Source organism: Danio rerio, chromosome 1, assembly GCF_052040795.2.
Source record: "Danio rerio strain M-AB ecotype USA chromosome 1, GRCz13ab, whole genome shotgun sequence".
In the NCBI taxonomy this organism is placed as follows: domain Eukaryota; kingdom Metazoa; phylum Chordata; class Actinopteri; order Cypriniformes; family Danionidae; genus Danio; species Danio rerio.
The window spans coordinates 3651065-3664590 of record NC_141021.1 but is presented as its reverse complement, the minus strand read 5'-3'; the positions used below and the strand labels follow the sequence as shown (position 1 = coordinate 3664590).

General features: G+C 36.4%; 1 protein-coding gene across 2 annotated transcripts in view; it reads right to left on the bottom strand.

Annotated features, from left to right (window-relative positions):
- Window positions 1-767: 767 nt before the first annotated feature.
- gpc6a (glypican 6a) overlaps window positions 768-13526 on the bottom strand; it is a 344985-nt gene continuing 332226 nt past the window's right edge. The window contains exons 8-9 of one of the 2 annotated variants that reach the window (XM_087236291.1): window positions 7543-7718; window positions 768-2485 (exon numbers count right to left, since the gene is read on the bottom strand). In XM_087236291.1, the coding sequence (XP_087092417.1) occupies window positions 2286-2485; window positions 7543-7718 (376 nt within the window). In that variant the 3' untranslated portion in view covers window positions 768-2285. 2 annotated transcript variants of the gene reach the window in all.

Below are 13526 nucleotides of genomic sequence, written 5' to 3'. Positions count from 1 at the left end.
TTGAACCTACACTTCGTAATTCTGAAAATTTGGACAGTGTTGCAAGTGGAATATCTATGATCTTTTACTCAGTGCTGTTTTAGTTGATGTGTGAATAATGTCTTCATAAAAACTGCAACAGACATTGTATCCATCTAATCCAACTTTTGTAACATCTAATCCATATTGTACATCTAATCCAAAAACTGGTAATAAACTTTGTTTTGTTAATTGGGATTTGAATAATATTTAAATTTTCCATGGCTCTCAGCCCCACCCAGTCAATATACATACAGTATACACACACACACACACACACACACACACACACACACACACACACACACACACACACACACACACACACACACACACACACACACACACACACACACACACACACACACACACACACACACATATATATATATATATATATATATATATATATATATATATATGAATATATACACACACACACATATACACACACATATATACATATGTAGTGACTGGGCGGGGGTGAGAGCCATGGGAATGGGATGAGGCCAGTGCTTGAGGGATGATGTAAAGCACCTGGATTATAAAAGGAGGAGAACCAGCAGTGAAAGGCGAGAAAGGACCAGGCATATACACTTAGTTTTACTCCACAGCCATATTACCCTGCAGCCCAAGACCGGTTACTCACTAAAGCTAAGCAATGCTGAGCCTGGTCAGTACTTGGATGGGAGACCATATATGACCATATAATAATCCCTTATTATGGTGGGCACATCCCTTATTTTCACATCCCAATCTTGACAGGTATGGTTTAGGGGCATTGTTCGGTGCCACCCTTCCTTTTTAAAATTATACATTTTCCTACAACTAAACTTGTAAAAATATTTATGTTTCCTCATGAGATTAGGCTAGATATAGCAAAAAATTAATAATGTACACTCTATTGTCAACTGAAGTTCACAGTAATGTGCAATAATAGGGTTACTAATGAAGTAATTACATTTAAATAGAGTTATTTATTTCAAAATAAAATAATAATTGAACTATTTTAATGGCAGAGCAACAATCATGTTTAGTAGACAACTAATAAAAACAAAAGTTTACTGAACATGTATGTATTGTTTTGTGTATAGTTTCACCCTTTGTGTGAATGCGAATGAATTCTGCCAGTTTCATGAACTCAGCCCAACGATTCACAACTCAATATTTCTGTAAATAACCTGCACATAAAAAGGCTGATCTGGTGAATTACATATAAAGACAGCAAAAAAATAAAAATAAATAAGCATGTATAATAGGTAAGGTATGTGCATACACAACTGATTACAATAACGTGTATATAAGTGACCATAAGTACGGGTTTAACACTGGAGTTTGACGTTTCTAATCTTAAACTAATCTTAAAAATGCACAAAAGTAAAAAGGAAACTGCAGAGGAAAGTCAGGTCCATCCAGATTATATATTTATACGTGTAAAATAAATTAAGCGTTTGCACTGAAAGGGCAAATAAAGAGCTATATTGTTACATATGTGCTTCTGAATAAAAGTTGCTAACTGCTAAAGCCAAAATATATAATTATATTAGAAATATAAATAAATCTTTCTCTGTAAGAAAACATTTAATAACTAAAACCTTTATATATTAGGATATGGAGCATTTCTTTCGAATGAATCATCGTTTGGGGAAAACGGGACGAGACGCTCACCTTATAAAACGCAAATTAAAAATCACCTCGACCAAAGAATAAAAGCATCAGAAGTGTGTGAGGAAAACAAACAAATCACAGTTGAAAACACGAACTCATGACCTCCTCATGCATTCTCACAGTGGTACATAAACGAGTTGACTTTTATAGATTCATAATGCTTTTTTTTTTTTTTTTACTGTATCGTACGATGAATTCAGGAGGGGGCGAAACGTAAGAAAAAACACAAAGAAAACCACCAGAGCGTGTTCTGTAGTCTCAGTATAAAAGGAAAACAAAAATATATTTTCATATTTTTCCCCTACTGTTTTTTTTTTTTTTTTTTTGCCCGAAGGTGGTCCCACTCACACGGAAGCCACGTTTCATCCCCCCCAAAAAAAGATTTATAAATGAGAGCGATTGGCCAAGATTAGCGATTGCACCAAGCATTCTTTGGAACAAGCAGGATGCAAATGTTTGCGCTCACACCTTCTTGCTCTCCTCTTTTTTTTATGGGCTTTTCTTCATCTTTTTTTTGTGTAAAAGGTTCAGTCCGGTTGCGGAAAGGCTAACATCGTCTGTGTGTGTCCATGTGGCCGTGAGCCACTGAGGATCTGCCATTATCTCCAGCAGAGCAGCAGCAGCAGCAGCAGTGCAGGGATGCTCAGTACAGTCACGGAAGGTTTCTGCTGCACAGATCCAGCGTCTGTCGGCGGCTGTGGGTCACTTTTGTCGGCTTCCAGCATCGGCGGTTCTGTGTGAACCACTTCAGGTTCTGTGGTGAAGCCACTGCCACTGCCAGAACCGCTCTCCTCATCACCTGATCAACACACACACACAACATTCTTACAATCACTCCATATCACTATTAAAACATTATGCATTTCTGAGTGCGCCTCAGACACGTGAGTGGGTTTGACAATCCACCTGTAGAAAACACACTCTTTCATCGTTCTGACACTTTAACCAACTTCTGCATGAGTTTGTGCACATTTGCACCAGACACTTTCTTACAATCACTCCATATCTCTTGAAAAACATGCAATTCTGAGTGTGCCTTATACAGGTGAGTGGACTTGACAAACCACCCGTAGAAAACACACTCTCTCAATCTAACACTTTAACCAACACCTGCATCAGTTTTTGCAAACTTGCACAAGGCACTTTCCTAAAATAACTCATTATCTCTTGATAAACCATTGTGCATTTTTGAGTGTGCCTCACACAGGTGAGTGGGCTTGACAAACCACCTGTAGAAACACTCTTTTCTCTATATGCAACAAACACTACTTAAACTCCATCTTACAAGGACTCAAAACAGCATTTACCTGTGAATATACAATAATGTTAAACTACTTCTTTTCTTTAACCTGTTTTGCACAGTATCTTGCGCAACATTGTTCTGCTTATGTAAAGTACTTAACTGTTTATACAGTAGTACATGTATAGTTAGTAGTTAGTATAGTTAGATTGCTGCTTCAATTTGTTAGTTATGTATAGGTATAAACTGCTCATAAATCCAGTGTTGTGTTGCTATTTATGATTATGATGTTTGCAGCATAAGTGTAGCACAATCAAAATAAAGCTCAACTTGATTTAACTGTTAATTCTGTACTATTAAAAACTAAGCAAATGCTAATGGAAATTAATAGAACTGTAAAAAAAAAATAATTAAATAATAATAAAAAAATGTAAACAACGCGACCAAAGACCTTTTCCATGATGGTGGTTGGTGAGTGTGTTTTTTTCCAAGTAGGATGCAATCCTGGACTAACATCTAAACAAGCTGACCCTGGAACATCATTCCTATTCAGAAATTTAATCCATTTATTGAACAGATATATTTATTAAAATGACATTTTAGGCACTGAACATGTTTAAAAAATGTAATATATTACAATTAAATTCAAGCAAAGTTTTGCAAAAAAAAAGTTTTATAAAAAAATACAACCTACAAAATTTTACCAATTTTTTTCTCTATTTTTTTTTGCTTCTCTTGATTTTTCCTCTTTTTTTAACTTGTCTTTTATATTTTTCTATAACATAAATTTGATTATACTAGTATTCAGAGTGCTACTGTAAGTTATTTTGTTAGATAAGCTCCTAATTTGACTTCAGTACTGACTAATCTAATGTACAGTTGAAGTCAGAATTATTATACCCCTATTGAAGTTCTCTTTTTTAAATATTTCCCAAATATTGTTTAACAGAGCAAAGAAATTTTCACAGTATGTCTGACAATATTTTTTTCTCCTGGAGGAAGTCTTATTTGTTTTATTTTGACTAGAATAAAAGCAGTTTTTATTTTTTTAAACACCATTTTAAGGACAAAATTATTAGCCCCTTTAGGCTAATATTTTTTTCTCGATAATCAACAGAACAATTTTACAGAAATTAAAAAAAATATTATAGAAATACTGTGAATTTATGTTTATTTTTTTATTTATTTTTGGTCTGATAAACGTCACTTGGGAAATATTTGAAAAAGAATAAAATTATTTCACAGGAGGGCTAACCATCGACTGTATATTCTATATTAAAGCTTTATTGAGTAATTAAAAAGTAAAGAAAAACATGTTTATTTATATTGCAGATATCATATTCCTAAAGTATCATAGTATTATATTTACTAAACATAATTTAACCTAAAACTGCATATATGTAAAGGATTATAGCTATAATAATGCAGATCATCTAAAAATAACCCAATCTTTGCTAAAATCAGACAATATCATCCAGTGATTCCCCATTATCATAATTCAGTCTCCTGTTGGTGTGAGTCTGTGTGTCTGACAGTAGCGGGTCTCTAGTCTAGACTGTGTGTGTGATGTTTTCAGATTAATGGAGCTGAATGAGGGACGTCTGCATGGCCTCCTTACAGGGAATAACACACGCCAGAGAGCTGCATTAGAAAGAGCTGGAAATGCGTATGCCAGTCTGGGCTTATTTTTATCTGTGCAATTGAATCTATTTTCATCTATGCATTATTCCTTTACGAAAGTCAGATCTAAAGTAGGTCGAAACCGGGGAAAAAGTGTCAATAACAGAACATATGGTGCATGTCTTAAATTCTAAAGTGTCTCCTTGAGAAGAAGAGTGGAGCATTCAAGAGCAGCTCAACTCCGTGACCTTTTTATGTTTGAGTTTGAACACCACAATGTTGTGTTGTAAACAAAACAAAACAAAACAAAACAATTGGGCTGAAATTGTTTGCAATGATATAATGCATGTTAAATCTACATGTATTCGCCTTGCCAATAGCAGGGTAAAGATCTATTGATGAATGTTATTTATTTATAATTCTTTTTTCATTTTATATTTAATTTAACTTGATGAAATAAAACAAAATTAAATAAAAATTTTTTTTCTCATATTATGTATTTTTTATTTATTGCATTTTATTTAATTTTTAATTTAATTTGTTCTTTTTTATTTAATTTATTTTTATTTATTTTATTCTTTATTATTTTATTTATTTTTATTGCATTTTACTTTATTTTATTTCTTTTACATAATTTTAATTAATTTTGTTGAATTTTATAGAATTTCTATTTTGTTTTATTGCATTTTATTGAACATTTTATTTGACATTTAATTTAATTTTATTGCATTTTATTACATTGCATTGCAAGTCCATTCCACAGAATCAGATTGACTTACACATTCTGTAAGAAAAAAATAACAATAACTAAAACATGTATATGTTAGGATATGGATAATTTATTTCAAATGAAGGGAAAGTGGGAGAAGAAATAACACTTACAAAGCAAATGCAATTGGTTCATGTCCATTCAACAGATTTAGGTTTATTTGCTCCACTCATAATGTTTATAAAGGGCTTATTTCAATTTATATACTATTATCAGTGCTACATTTTTATGACATTGTATGGAAGCTTTGATTGTATTTCATGCATTTATATAGGTATTCTATTTTATACAAGTCATCTGAATAAAACTATGTAAAGCATCTAATTTGACATTTTGTGAACTTTTGTGAAAACTAATTGTCAAAATGTGGGTGAAATGTTAAATCTTTTACAAACGTCTAGTGGGATAAATATTATAAATAAGTATGAATATTACAAATGAGTATTTTGTGTCCAAACTGGCCTAAAAAATTGATTATTGCATTTACTATTTTTTAAGTTTAATTGCAAACATCTAAAATTGACTGAACCTTATTTGTTTGTCAAAATTCAGCCTATATAAATTGTTTGCAATCACTTACCTTAAAAAAAAAAAAATATATATATATAAAAAAAAAAAAAATAAATTAAAAAAAAAAAAAAAAAATATATATATATATATATATATATATATATATATATATATATATATATATATATATATATATATATATATATATATATATATATATATATATAAATCCAATGGACCATTTTTTTACAGTGTGTGATCCTTTAATGCAGTCTTTTAATATAATTATTTAAATATGATTCTTAATATTTATATACAAATATACACTCACCGGTCACTTCATTATGTCCAACTGCTTGTTAATGCAAATTTCTAATTAGCATGGCAGCAACTCAATGTATTTAGGCATGTAGACAAGTCAAGATGATCTGCTGCAGTTCAAACTAAGCATCAGAATGGGGAAGAAAGGTGATTTAAGTGACTGAACGTAGCATGGTTGTTGGTGTCAGACAGGCTGGTCTAAGTATTTCAGAAACTGCTGATCTACTGGGATTTTCACGCACAACCATCTCTAAGGTTTACAGAGAATGGTCTGAAACAGAGGAAATATCCAGTGAGCGGCAGTTCTGTGGGCGCAAATGCTGTGTTGATGCCAGAGGTTAGAGAAAATGGCCAGACTGGTTCCAGCTGATAGAAAGGCAACAGTAACTCAAATAAGCACTCGTCACAACCGAGCTCTGCAGAAGAGCATCTCTGAACACACAACATGTCCAACCTTGAGGCGGATGGGCTACAGCAGCAGAAGACCACACCGGGTGCCACTTCTGTCAGCTAAGAACAGGAAACTGAGGCGACAATTCACACAGGCTCACCAAAACTGGACAATAGAAGACTGGAGAAACGTTGCCTGCTCTGATGAGTCTCCATTTCTGCTGGACATTCAGATGGTGGGGTCAGAATTTGGAGTCAACGACAGGAAAGCATGGATCCATCCTGTCTTGTATCAACGGTTCAGGCTAATGGTGGTGAAATGGTGTGGGGGATATTTTCTTGGCAGACTTCTTTAGTACCAATTGAGCATGGTGTTAACGCCACAGCCTACATGAGTATTGTTGCTGACCATGTCCATCCCTTTATGACCACAGTGTACCCATCTTCTGATGGCTACTTCCAGCAGAATGATGAGTTATGTCACAATCATCTCAGCCTGGTTTCTTGAATATGGTAATGAGCTTACTGTACTCAAAAGGCCTTCATAGTCACCGGATCTCAATCCAATAGAGCTCCTTTGGGATGTGGTGGAACGGAAGATTCACATCTTGGATGTGCAGGCAACAAATCTGCAGCAACTGCATGATGCTGTCATGTTAATATGGACCAAAATCTCTGAGGAATAATTCCAGTACCTTGTTGAATTTATGCCACGAATGATTAAGGTGCTTCTGAAGGCAAAAAGGGGGTCCAACCCAGTAATAGTAAGGTGTACCTAATAAAGTGGCCGGTAGGTGTGTACAATTTTATAAGACATAAACTAGCGTTAAACTGAAAGACATTGCGTAGGTTTCATCTTTAACTTATGGTAAAAATGCATGATTGACACTATGTTTTGATTTGAATATTTTGCTAACATGATAAACTAGCATCAATCATCCTCATTTATCTATTGCATCTATCATTTTACTGACTGAAAGAGAGATTTTCTTGTGAAGTGTCTTACTGGAGTCTTGAAAGTAGACGTCTTTGCCGTTGTATGCGTTTCTCAGCTTGTTGGTCATCACTCTGAGGGTCATGATCTGCTGTCGGATGAAAGTGTCTGGTCTTGTGATGTCCACCTCCACCTCTGGGTTATTCAGCTGGTTTGTAAGACCGTCTTTTACCACTTCTGGGAAATATCTGGAAAGCAACGAGCACAGACATATGTGCAGGGAAAACTTCATTAAACCTTCACAGCTGGAGTCCAGAAACTTTTTCTGAATCTATGATTTGATGTAATCTATATTTGATTACAAACTGCGTGACACAGAAGCGCAAATGCATTCATTTTCAAATACCTCATAAATTAAACAGAAATCATCATTTATTCACACACTTCATGTGACTCGAAACGAGGAGTTGTGTGTGTTGTGTGTGTGTGTGTGTGTGTGGGTGTAATGTGACTTTTTTGATACAGTGTGTCGTGCAGCAGTGTCTGAATATAAAAGCTCAGCAAAGTTTCGCATATCAAAGTGCAGGTAAATATTTGTCCCCTATAAGACAGAAGTGATTATAAACGGTCTGAAATGAGCAGCCAGTAATTACAGCTTTAGCACTTTTCCCACAGTGACTAAAATAGCTGGCTCAAGAACTTTCTTTAAATTAACCCAGCTTTCTGAGAGCCTACTTTTCTCTGATTGGTCAGTTGACCCTATATGACCAATCACAACAGTCATCTGACCAATCATAGAAGAGTAAAACCATCTGAACAATGACAGCAGACAAAACTATCTGACCAATTGCAAAATACAGGGCTATTTGACCAATTAGAGTGGAGAAGGGCCATGTGACCAATCAGAGCATAGTAGGCCTATTTAAACAATGACAGTAGACTGGACTATAGGACCAATCACATAAGACTGGGCCATTTGACCAATCAGAAAGGAGTCTGGCCATCTAACCAATTAGAGCAGAGTAGGGTCATCCAGGCCCGTGCAGAGACCGTCCAAAGGGCATGTGCAGGAATACATTTTTGAAGAGCGGGGGTGGTGGGTTGTCGCGTCGCGGGGGCACTTTTGATCATTTTGGAAGGGCACTTTCTATCCAAGACTTAAAAGGGCATGTGCAGTGCACAGGTTGAGCCCTATGTGTGCACGTGCCTGGGGTCATCCAACCAATCAGAGCAGAGTATTACCATATAACCAATGACAATAGACTGGTCTATATGACCAATCACAAAAGACTGGGCCATTTGACTAATCTGAGATGCGTATGATCAGCGAACCAATCAGAGCAGAGTCATCTGATCAATTACAATAGACTGGACTATTTGACCAATTGCAGAAGACTGGGCCATTTTACTAATTAAAGCAGAGTAGGACCAATCACACTGGACAGGATTATGTGAGCAATCACAAAACACTGGCCAATTTAACCAATGACAATAGACTGGCCTATAAGACCATTCGCAAAAGAATAGACACTTTTACCAATCAGAGTAGAGTATGGTCACCTGACCAATCAGAGCAGAGTAGGGTCATCTGACTAATCAAAGTAGACTGGATTATATGACCAATCGCACAAGACTTGGCCATTGAACCAAATAGAGCAGAGTATGGTCATCTGATTAATCAGAGCATAGTAGGGTCATCTGACCTATCAGAGCAGAGTAGGGTCATCTGACCAATCAGAGCAGAGTAGAACCCACCAGTAGACTGGACTATATTACCAGTCACAGTAGACTGGATTGTATGTAATCAATTGACAGTAGACTGCCCTATAAAACCAATCGCAAAAAAATGGACCATTTGACTAATCAGAGAAGAGTATGGCCAACTGACCAATCAGAGCAAAGTATGGGCATCTCATTAATCAGAGCAGAGCAGGGGCATCTGACCAATCACACAAGACTGATTCATTTAACCAATGACAGTAGACTGGACTAGAAGACAAATCCCAAAATAATAGACCATTTGACCAATCAGAGCAGAGTAGGGGCATCTCATTAATCAGATCATAGTAGGTCCATCTGACCAATCAGAGAATAGTAGGCCCATCTGACCAATCAGAGTAGAGTTGGGGCATCTCATTAATCAGATCATAGTAGGCCCATCTGACCAATCAGAGTAGAGTTGGGGCATCTCATTAATCAGATCATAGTAGGTCCATCTGACCAATCAGAGCATAGTAGGCCCATTTGACCAATCAGAGCAAAGTATGGGCATCTCATTAATCAGAGCAGAGCAGGGGCATCTGACCAATCACACAAGACTGATTCATTTAACCAATGACAGTAGACTGGACTAGAAGACAAATCCCAAAATAATAGACCATTTGACCAATCAGAGCAGAGTAGGGGCATCTCATTAATCAGATCATAGTAGGTCCATCTGACCAATCAGAGAATAGTAGGCCCATCTGACCAATCAGAGTAGAGTTGGGGCATCTCATTAATCAGATCATAGTAGGCCCATCTGACCAATCAGAGTAGAGTTGGGGCATCTCATTAATCAGATCATAGTAGGTCCATCTGACCAATCAGAGCATAGTAGGCCCATCTGACCAATCAGAGCAAAGTATGGGCATCTCATTAATCAGAGCAGAGCAGGGGCATCTGACCAATCACACAAGACTGATTCATTTAACCAATGACAGTAGACTGGACTAGAAGACAAATCCCAAAATAATAGACCATTTGACCAATCAGAGCAGAGTAGGGGCATCTCATTAATCAGATCATAGTAGGTCCATCTGACCAATCAGAGAATAGTAGGCCCATCTGACCAATCAGAGTAGAGTTGGGGCATCTCATTAATCAGATCATAGTAGGCCCATCTGACCAATCAGAGTAGAGTTGGGGCATCTCATTAATCAGATCATAGTAGGTCCATCTGACCAATCAGAGCATAGTAGGCCCATCTGACCAATCAGAGCAGAGTAGGGGCATCTCATTAATCAGATCATAGTAGGCCCATCTGACCAATCAGCGCAGAGTAAGGGCATCTGCCCAATTAGAGCATAGTAGGACCATTGACAGTAGACTGGCCTATGGCCAATCTGAAGGGAATAGACCATTTAACCAATCAGAGAAGAGTATGGCAATCTGACCAATCACAGCAGAGTAGGGTCATCTGACCAATTACAATAGACTGGATTGCATGACCAATTGCAAAATACTAGGCCATTTGACCAATCATAGTAGAGAGTGGCCATCTGACCAATCAGAGTGATTATATTTGATTATATAATCAAAGCAGAGAACAGCCATCAGACCAATCACAGCACATATGGTTATCAGACCACTCACAACAGAGAACTGAGGCTTTTTTAGAAAGAGTGGATTCTTGAACCAACTGTTTCAGACACTGTGAGGAAAAAAAAGCTGATGCTGCGAGTGTATTATAAGAAAACAAACACACTTTTTGACCTTGGATGAATGCAAACTCATTATATAAGACCTCTGATACCAAATTATGAACCTTTGAAAAATCATAATAGGCTCTCTTTAAAGCCAAATGATGTCTGTCCGCATGAGCGAGTGTTGTTGTTGACTCAAGCATGACCCCATCAGAGTGACTCCAGCAGGATCAGCAGCTCACATTCACAAGCCCTGCAGCTTTACATTGTGTTCAGAATCACTTCATTTGCAATATTCACGTGTATCAGAAAGTCAGCGCTTTTGCAGCGCCGTATGTGTTGTACAACACGCAATAATGCCAGGCTGCAATCTGCACTTTCACCTTTAGTGTGAAAATCACCTTGGTTGTAAAGGTGCAAAACATTACAACTATACTGGCATTTCTTAAAGGAAATGTCATGCTTGCAAGGCAGCTAATAAATGTGTTAAAGTTAACTCCAGCAAATCAGAAACACTTTACCAATGCTGGGAAAAACAACCTGTTTTCTTTCAGTTGCTGACATACTAATAATTGCACTCATCCAAATGTTTTGGAAACAAGCTCAACAGGGCTGCATTCATTTAATCACATATACAGTAAAACAATAGTGAAATGAATTTAAAATACTGACCTCCGGGAAAACTCCCGATCATAGATATTTGTGTGTATGTGTATATCTCTGGCTTCGGATGGCCACAGATCTGCGGGGTCCCGCATTCATTTCAAAGGGGCGCTACCCTGTACTAAAATGGCAGCTGTATTGACGGATTCCTTCCAATAGACAACATCTAATGTATATATCTATGAGAGAGACTGAGCCGCCATTGCTGTCAGCCTTATATAATAGGAATCCCCAGTGACGTCACGGGCGTCATCCAATCCTGGACAAGCCATGTAAACTCCACCTACAACTCAAGTGCAACAAGCACATACCCGCAACAAATAAATAAATTAAATTAAATAAAGCACAGACCTGCATAACATAGACCATTAAAATAAAGTGTTGCCATTTTTAAAACTGAATTACAGTTTTAAAGTAAAGTAAAAAAAAAAATAATAATAAAAAAAGTAAAAAAAAAAAATATATATATATATATATAAAAACATACACACACACATTATATATATATATATATATATATATATATATATATATATATATATATATATTTTTTTTTTTTTTTTTTTAAACTTTACTTCCCACATCAGAAAAAAAAATACTGTGAAAAGGTAATTCAGTTTTAAAAAATGGCAACACTTTATTTTGATGGTCTATGTATATAAATAAATAAATATATATATATATATATATATATATATATATATATATATAAAAAATATATATATATATATATATATATATATAAAATAGATATATAGATATATAGATATATATACTCGCAAATTTATTTCCCGAGACCAAAAAGAAGTACTGCATGAATTTGGTGTAGTCTGTGATTCGCACTGAATTATTTGCATGCATAATCTGCTTAATTTTAGCCTCTTTATTCGAGCGCAGTACAAACACATGTTGCAGCATTATGCATGCGCCGAACTCTATTGAGATCTAATCTTCTAATAAGCGCTTTAGCAAGAGGTAATTGTTTGTGGCTAATTAATATTTCAGGTGGTGCTTTGTGGGGGAAAAAAAAGAAACTTGTTGAACGCTCCCAGGTTGCGCCATCGCAAAATGCGCTCCCATTCAAATGCAAACCGTGTGCTTTTTAAGCAGCAATTAGCCAATAATGAGGCTGTTGTACTCCATAGAGACCAGATCTGACTAATATTAATAGATTAAAAAAAATCATAACATGCATTTCAACTCACACAAGTCTCATCATCTGTGTTAATTTGTCTTCTTGGTGCTCAAAAAAAAAAAATCTCTTCACACAGCACGGGTCATTTACATGATGAGGCTGCTTGGAAAGAAAATGAAACATGTCTTATATTGCACCATCTGCTGATATTACGACTTGTGGAGCGCTGAAAAGGCGGATGGGTTTTCTGCCAAAGCGTCTGGCGGATTGTCAAAGACGGGCAGACGGAGTGACAGACATCACGACGTGTTCATTATAGACGCCCGGGAAAAGACACGGACTGAAGGAATGAGCTACTGTAAAAAATCAGCTCTGACAATTCATTCAAAGAGAATAAATGATAGAGCTTTAGCAAAGTATAATAAATAAAAGAGCACTTTAAGTTATTATCACTGCTCTGGATTTGCCTCCATTTTTTCTATCAGGACTCTTTGATGAATTTTGATGATCTTTTATAGGGTTACGAATGTCTGCATTCTCACTTTTGATTCATTTTAATTCATTCATTCATTTTGCTTAATCTCTATTTCAGGGGTCACCACAGCGGAATGAACCGCCAACTATTCCAGCATATGTTTTACGCAGGGGATGCCCTTCTAGTCGCAAAGCAGTACTGGGAAACACCAATACACACACACACACACACACGCACACGCACACGCACACACACACACACACACACACACACACACACCTTCTTGCTGTGAGGCATCAGTGCTAACCACTGTGTGTGTGTGTGTGTGTGTGTGTGTGTGTGTGTGTGTGTGTGTGTGTGTGTGTGCGTGTGTGTGTGT